General features: G+C 48.5%; 1 protein-coding gene across 1 annotated transcript in view; it reads right to left on the reverse strand.

The window, feature by feature from the left end:
• Positions 1 to 7990, reverse strand: part of TEX22 (testis expressed 22) — a 17877-nt gene extending 9887 nt beyond the window's left edge. Inside the window, exon 1 of the mRNA XM_021711012.1 lies at positions 7841 to 7990. Within this exon, the coding sequence (XP_021566687.1) occupies positions 7841 to 7990 (150 nt within the window). The remainder of the gene's footprint in view (positions 1 to 7840) is intronic.
• Positions 7991 to 8135: the final 145 nt, after the last annotated feature.

Genomic DNA, 8135 nt, shown 5'->3' on the forward strand with positions numbered 1-8135 from the left:
TACACGCTACCACGCCCGGCTGATTTTTGGATTTATTGTAGAGATGAGGTCTTGCTGCCCAGGCGGGTCTCGAACCCGCGGGCTCAGGCAATTCACTCACCTCAGCCTCCCAAAGGCGCGGGATTACAGGCTGAGCCACCGAGCCTGGCTGGTAATTTTTTGTACTAAAGTAGATTGACTGGTTATCTAGAAAAAAAGGACCAAACAGAAAGTCCAAACAAGCCAGAGATGGGGTCTGTGTAAGTCATAATGAGGTCCGTGAAAGATAATTTATAAAATGTGTGTGATTAAGGTGGCTATAATTAAAAGAGAATTATTTATGTCTTTCTAAGATTGGTCTCCTATGTTATTTTAATTTTTTTGAGTCAGGGCCTCACTCTGGCAGCCAGGCTGGAGTGCAGTGGCATGATTGTGGTTCACTGCAGCCTTGCTCAGGCAATCCTCCTACCTCAGCCTCCTGAGTAGCTGAGACTCCAGGCCCATGCCCCCATACCTGGTTATTTTTTAAAAAGATGCTATTGTAGAGATGAGGTATTGCTATGTTGCCCAGGCTGGTCTTGAACTCCTGGGCTCAAGTGATCCTTCTGCCTTGATCTTCCAAAGTTCTAGGATTATAGGAATCAGCCATCATGCCAGGTCTACATTTCTATTCAGTTTTAAAAATAGTTTTCTCATTACTTTCATGCATCTCTTCATAGATTCTTCTTGGTAAACATTTGAATGTTATAAATATTACAAGTATTTTCTTCCAGTCTGTTATTTGTGTTTGCAATTACACAAAAATGTTTAAAAACTTTGCAGTCAGATGTGTTGGGCTTTTCCTTCAAGGAGTTTGTGTTTGGCCTAAGACAGGCATTTCCCACTCCCAGAGTCTACATACTGCTCTCATATATCCTCCCAGTGCTCGCATGATTTGGGCTTAACATTGTGTGTGTGTGTGTGTGTGTGTGTGTGTGTGTGTGTGTGTGTGTGTGTGTGTGTGTGTACATGTGTGCATTTTGTGAGAGGGGGCGTGCCACTCTACCATCTTCTACATGACAGCCACACACCGCAATGTCACTGTTGAAAGACCTGTTTCCCACCACCTGAAACACCATGCTCAGCATCAATGAAATTCCCAGATCCATACAAGGATCAATTTCTGGAAAACCCATCCTAGACTGGAGGTGTCTTTGCCCCCTTCTGTCCCAATGCCACATTAACCATGACCACTAGAGTTCAGTACAGGCATACAAGGTCTTGCTTTTATTATTTATTAATTTGACTTGGAGTCTCACTCTGTCACCCAGGTTGTAGTGCAGTGGCATGCTCGCACCTACCGTAGCCTCAACCCGTTGGGCTCAGGTGATGCTTTCACCTCAGCCTTCCAAATACAGGTGCACACCACCATGCCTGGCTAATTTTAAAATTTATTTTATTTATTTATTTTTGAGTCAGAGTCTTACTCTGCTGCCCAGACTGGAGCCCAAGATGGAGCCCAGTGGCACATTCACGGCCACTACAGCCTTGACCAGCTGGGCTCAGGCAATCCTTCCACCTCAGCCTTCCAAGTAGCTGGAACTACAGGCATGCACTATCACACTCAGCTTATTTTTTTATTTACTGTAGAGATGAGGTCTCACCAAGTTGCCCAGGCTGGTCTCACATCCCTGGGGTCAGGCAATCTTCTTGCCTTCGCCTCCCAAAGTGCTGGGATTACAGGCTTCAGCCACTGTGCCTGGCTAGGCCTTGCTTTTATTTTTTAAAATGGTTGTATGGTCCTTTTCTGTGTAAAATTTTATTTTGAAACACAGAACAAATCTTTTTTTATTACAGAAAAAAAGCTTCACTTCTTTATTTTGCTTTCTGACTCTGCGTGTGCCTTCAACATTTTTACAACGATTTTCTTCTCCTCGATAAGAAAAGCGCGTTTGATCCTGTCATGAACATATTTTGCACATAGGGAACCAACACAGACCCTGCTGAGATGTTTTTTGTTTGTTTTGGACAACCTCATAAGAACTTTAGATCTCACAGCACAAACCCATCGAAGTCTGCCTGGGCACATGCCACAAGCAGACTGTGGTGCTTTCCGAACCTTCTTGGTATATAGGTAGACAATCTAATTACAAGGGGCTCGGGACAGCCTAGTTTTGTTAGAGGTTGTATTGTAGGAAAGCCTATGATGGTATGTCAAATGCTGGACCATTCTGAGTGCCTTTACACAGCATCCCCGGAAAAGGACTGTATAAAGTTTTAAAACATCTTTTTTTCAAATTGTATTTTTATGACTATATTGGCAACATACTATTGACTTCTGTCTTTGAATTTTGAATAAGGAAAAAGCACATGACGCTCAATTGTGTCACCTGCCTCTTTTGCTCAGAAATATGCCCGTCAGGTTCACACAAATTCCAAAATCCAAGCAAGTCTGCTGAGTGTGACAGCAAAATGTGATGTGAACCGATGCCCGGGCTGGAATATGCCCATATGCCCATGATCACTCTGCACACACTCACATGTGTGCCGCTGGATTTGGCTGTTCCCTAGGCATGTCTTGCCTGGAGCACTTAGTCCATTTTCACATATTGGAGTGAGACCCTGTGACTTCACCTGCTGCCATACCCTGTGCTCTGTTATCTTGCCTGTGTGTGTTCTTCTCTGTCCTTGCTTGCCTCCTCCTGCATGAACCGTGTGCTGTTTCTATCCCATTCTTCCTTCCTGTCATACATGGCTCTCTTTTCATTCCTTTGGTGGAATCACCACATGCACACAAACCCACCCAAGCCTAAAACATCTCCTTCCTCTCCTCAAGTCACACAGGAAGCTAAAACACGCAGGCCCCACTCACAGGCACCGTCTTGACCTTGACACCTTTGCGAGTGGGTGTGCTGGTCCCATCCTTGGCTTTTTGCTAAGTGACGTCTGCCAATAGCTCGCACCCCAATGTCTGCTCCAGGTTGCCTACATGCTTCCTTTTTGGCACCCCTCATTCTTATCCATTTTAAATGAAGAACGTGATCATTTTCGTGTTGTCAGAGGTCTCTTCTCCAGAACTGAGGTAAGAGTCTGCAAGGGGCAAATTTGCTTTTATGATTATCATTTTAAAAGTTTATTTATTAGCCATCTTCATAAAATATACTTTTGCTGGGCACAACATCCGAGGTTGCCCATGATCGCCGAGTACATACATGCTGTTATTCTGCTCTAACAAGCCTGTGGTGTGACAGGAAGGAAGCCGCCAGCCTCACTGCTGTGCCCCTGAAGGCTCTGTCCTTCCACTATGCTTGCTCCTGAGATCTCTGACTCTGGCATTCTGCAATTTCACTACGGTGGTTCCAGGTATATAATTCTTGTGTGTATCCTGCTTGGAATTTGCTGGGCCCTGAAGACAATAGTCTAAGTCACAGCCTATGAGCCACGCCTTCCAAGATGGCATCCAACAATGCCTACCTCCTAGCATTCATGCTGCCATGGAGTCCTCTCCTGCATTCAACAAGGATGAATGAACTGCCTCAGCCCACAGTAACCAAAGGGCATTGCAGACATGGACTGTGCCTTCCAAGACAAAGTCACAAGAGCCATCACAGTTTTTTTTGGTTTTCTGTTTTGATTTGGAGTCTCACTCTATCACCCGGGTTGGAGTGCAGTGGTACGCTCACAGCCATCGCAGCCTCGACCTGCTGGGCTCAGGCGATCCTTCCATCTTAGCTTTCCAAGTAGCTGGAACCACAGGCGTACGCCACCATGCCTGGCTAATTTTTTTTATTTATTGTAGAGACGAGGTCTCACCAAGTTGCCCAGGCTGGTTTCGAACCCATGGGGGCTCAGGCAATCCTCTCACCTCCGCCTCCCAAAGTGCTGGGATTACAGGCGTGAGCCACTGTGCCCAGCCTCATCACAGCTTCTACGCACTCTCTCCAATCCCTGACTCTGGGGGAGCCAGCCTCACACAGGTAGGATGCTTGAGTTGCTCTGCAGACCTGCATGGTGAGGAGCTGTGGCCTCCAGCTGGTGTCTAGCAGACTCACCAGCCATGTGAGCCAGCCTCCACCCAGCTTTCAGATTCCTGTAGCTCTGACTGCCATCTTGACTACAACCTCCCAAGACCCCAAACAAAGCCCCCAGCTGAGCAGCTGCCAAATTCCTGGCCTATAGAAACTATAGAGATAAAAATATTTCTGTCTTCAGCTGCTTTGCTCTGGGAAAACTTGTTATGCAGCAATACAAACTAATACATTGCCAGAAATACTATGTACATTTAGAATAAAAATTTCAAGTTCAAGAAAAGTCTGTTTTTTAAAAAAGAGCTTGTACTGAATTATTCTGGGAAGTTTGTCAGGTTTAAACCATTAAATCTGCCCATCCAATAATATAGTATGCTTTTCTATGAGGTGTTCTACGTGTTATCCAACAACATTTTATAGTGTTCTTCATGTAGGTATTGCACAAGAACAGATTTATCACTGAGGATTCTTTTTCCATTCCATTTTCTGATTGGTTGTTTTTAGTGTATTGACAAACTACTGGCTAGGCATGGTAGCTCACGCCTATAATCCCAGCACTTTGGAAGGTCAAGGTGAGAGGACTGCCTCAGCCCACGGGTTCGAGACCAGCCAGGTCAACTTGGCAAGACCTCAGCTCGACAATAAATCAAAAAGTTAGCTGGATGTGATGGTGAGTGCCTGTAGTTCTACTTACTTGAAAGGCTGAGGAGGAATGATCGCCTGAGCCCAGCAGGTCGAGGCTGCAATGGCCATGAGTGTGCCACTGCACTCTAGCCGGAGTGACAGAGGAGACTCTGACTAAAAAAAAAAAAAAAAAAAAAGGAAAGAGAAAAACTACCAAGGCTGGGTGCAGTGACTCATGCCCATAACCTCAACATTTTGGGAGGCTGAGGTAGGAAGACTGCTGAAACCTAGGAGGTTGAGACCAGCCTAGGCAACGTAGCAAGACCTTACCAAAAATAAATAAATAAATAAAAACATTAGCTGGTCATGGTGATATGCACCTGTAGTCCCACCTACTCAGGAGGCTGAGATGACAGGACCACTGAGCAGAGGAGGTCAAGGCTGCAGTAAGCTGTGATAGTGCCACTGCACTCCAGCCTGGGTGAGAGTAACCCTTATTTAAAACAAAAAACAAACAAAAAAACTAAGTTGTGAATGGTAACCATATATCCAAACTTCCTCTTTTATCTGTGCTACTTTAAAATTGGATTTTCTCATTAAACAATATATTAGCTGCAAATAGTGATTGTTTTATCTTTCAGGTATTTATACCATGTTTCAATGTTTTTAAGCCAGTGGAATTCAGCAGGGGAGCTGTATACCAGCTTTAGTGACACTAGCATTGGTAAGTGCTGATAACCTGCTGCCCTTGGACCAGCCTCTCTCAACTTCCTGCACAGGCTCCAATTTCCAGAAGACTGTTCAATGTCATGGTGTCTGCCTCTTGCATCTGACAGACTCTCCGGTGGTATTCAATGCAGGCTCTTGAGAGCTCTCCTATCAGGTTATGGAAATGCTCACTCTTGCTGTCTTATCCAGAGTCTGTACGTTATGATACTTCTTTTGCTTTTAAGGAGAAACACTACAATCTATTGACATTACTTTTCAACATCTATTGAGATAATCATGGTTTTCCACCTGCTGTTAATGAATTTTATGAATAGATTTCCAAATTCCTTTGCTTTTGGGTTACAATTTTATCTTATTCACATATAGCTTCAGCCGGGCTCGGTGGCTCAGCCTGTAATCCCGCGCCTTTGGGAGGCTGAGGTGAGTGGATTGCCTGAGCCCGCAGGTTCGAGACCCGCCTGGGCAGCAAGACCTCATCCCTACAATAAATTAAAAAAAAACAGCCGGGCGTGGTAGCGCATGCCTGTAATTCCGGCTACTTGGAAGGCTGAGGCGGAAGGATCGCCGGAGCCCAGCAGGTGGAGGCTGCGATGGCCGGGAGCGGCCGCTGCATTCCAGTATGGGCAACAGAGACTACAACTCAAAAAAAAAAAAAAAAAAAAAAAAACACATATAGCTTCATTTACTCCCATATCCACTGACCATTGAGTACAGGCTAGGTCCTGTTCTGAGTGCTGGGACAGTTGTAACCAGGGACGAGCCCCACTCCCCTGGCAGGCTGGGGAGTTCTGTTTTACAGGTGCTGCTGGGTTTGGTTTACTATTGACTCAAGATTTTTCTTTTTTTTTTTTCAGCTGCAGTCTCACTCTGTCACCCAGTCTGGAGGGCAGCGGCACGCCTCTCGGCCACCACAGCGTCAACCTGCTGGGCTCTGGCAATCCTTCCACCTCAGTCTTTCAAGTAGCTGGAACTAGAGGCGTGCGCTACCACACCCAGTTAAGTTTTTTGTAGAGACAAGGTCTTGTCAAGTTGCCCGGGCTGGTCTCGAACCCATGGGCTCAGACAATCCACTCGCCTTGGCCTCCCAAAGTGTTGGGATTACAGGCTGAGCCACTGGGCCCGGCCAAGGATTTTTCAATCTACATCCAGAAGGGCACAATGTCTTCTTGTGGCTCCTACCTCTCCCTTCCCCACCCTCTGGCACTGGCATTGGGTGACACCAGTCCTGTACCAGAGTGGCTCTGGGAGGGTTAAACCTCACCAGTGGAGATGACTGACTGCCTGTTGAGGAGTGTCCACCTGTAAACTCGTCTGGGCACTCGTATTTTCTAGGGAAGATTCCCTGTCCCCAAGCCAGAAGCCTGTAAATCAGCAGAAATGCATATGCCCTCAGCCTTCCCACCTCAGGCACGAATCTCTCTCCTCTACTGCCCATCATCCTTCAGTCCCTCTCCTGCCTCCTCACTGGGTCCCCCACCCCCATTGCTCACATCCACCGTCCATCTCTCGGATGGTTGCCCTGCCCAAGAGCCGGCGGGCCCCCCTGTTCCTGCAAGACACATCTTCCCTCATCCCCTTGTTCCTGCCCCTTCAGACCCAATGTCAGGGGAATCTTTCTCATTACTTGTCCAGGGCAGAAGGCCCATGCCGGGTCCCTCCTCCTGAGTGGCCATCACCTGACAGGTGACATATTGGTGTTTATGGTTTGGATTGCTAGTCAAGAGATGTTGGCCTTACAAGAACCTTGTGTCTGCTGGTTTGGTCCCCACGGTCCCTACCGGTCAGTACCCTTTTGGGGACATTGAAAACATTTGGGCCTGAAGGATGTGACCTAGAGGGCATGAGGGGGCTGCAGCAAGCAGCCCTGGGAACACACGTGCAGACACACACACATCCCTGTGTGTCTGTCTCATCACAGCCCAAATCCATCTTTGAACCCAGCTATGAACCTTCCCAAGGTGGAACCACATAGGCAGGGGTCTGGCTTCCCCTGCTCATTGTGTCTCATGGGTCTTCATGTGTGTTTCTGGTGTGGGACTGTCACAAGCAGAGTGGCTGTGAATGTTTCAGTGTGGTCATGACTTTCAACAACAAATCTTTCTTCTGCCGACCGGCCCCCTAGATCTCCCTCTATCTCCAGCTCCGTGCCACCCTCTCGCTTGGGATGGGGGAACTGGGGGGCTGAGACAGGTGTGGCCCATGCCCTTGCTGGCCTCGGGTGGCCTCCCTGCAGTGCCCAGCAGAGGCAGGCAGCCCAGGATCTTGGAGGCAAGAGGGGTGCAGACTCATTCTTGGCGTCCATCCTGGGGTATGTAGAAGAGAGCCCCCCAAACCAGCACCCAGTGCTTATCAGTCCCCATGCTGCCCTCCCCTGACCGAGAGGCCTCTTCTCTGCTCCCACTGCAACCAGCCCATCCCGGAGCCAGTCCCTGGGGTTTCCAGAGAGGAGCCTCAGGCAGGTGGGGATGGGGTAAGACCTGGGAGGGGCTCCCTCTGCTTACCCAGTCCTGAGTCTGTGGTCCCTGCTGAGCGCTGCCCTGGGCACTGTGCTGGCCCCAGGCCACCGGCGATCCCAGTGGGGTCTGCCTGTGCTCCTGGGGGAGCTGCGGCTCCGGCGTCTTCCCCTGAGGGGGCAGCTTCCTGCTGTTCATCTCTACCCTAGCAGGCTTAGTCTGCGCCTCTGGGGCTCTGGGGAAGGAGGACAGGTCGGGCAGGGCCCCGATGACCACCTGTATCCCCGCCAATACCTGACCCCCGGAGCGGGCAGGTGGGGCGGTGTCAGGCTTTGCCGGGGTC

The sequence above is a fragment of the Carlito syrichta genome, unplaced genomic scaffold, assembly GCF_000164805.1.
Source record: "Carlito syrichta isolate Samal-C Ts95f unplaced genomic scaffold, Tarsius_syrichta-2.0.1 Scaffold301811, whole genome shotgun sequence".
Classification (NCBI taxonomy): Eukaryota; Metazoa; Chordata; class Mammalia; order Primates; family Tarsiidae; genus Carlito; species Carlito syrichta.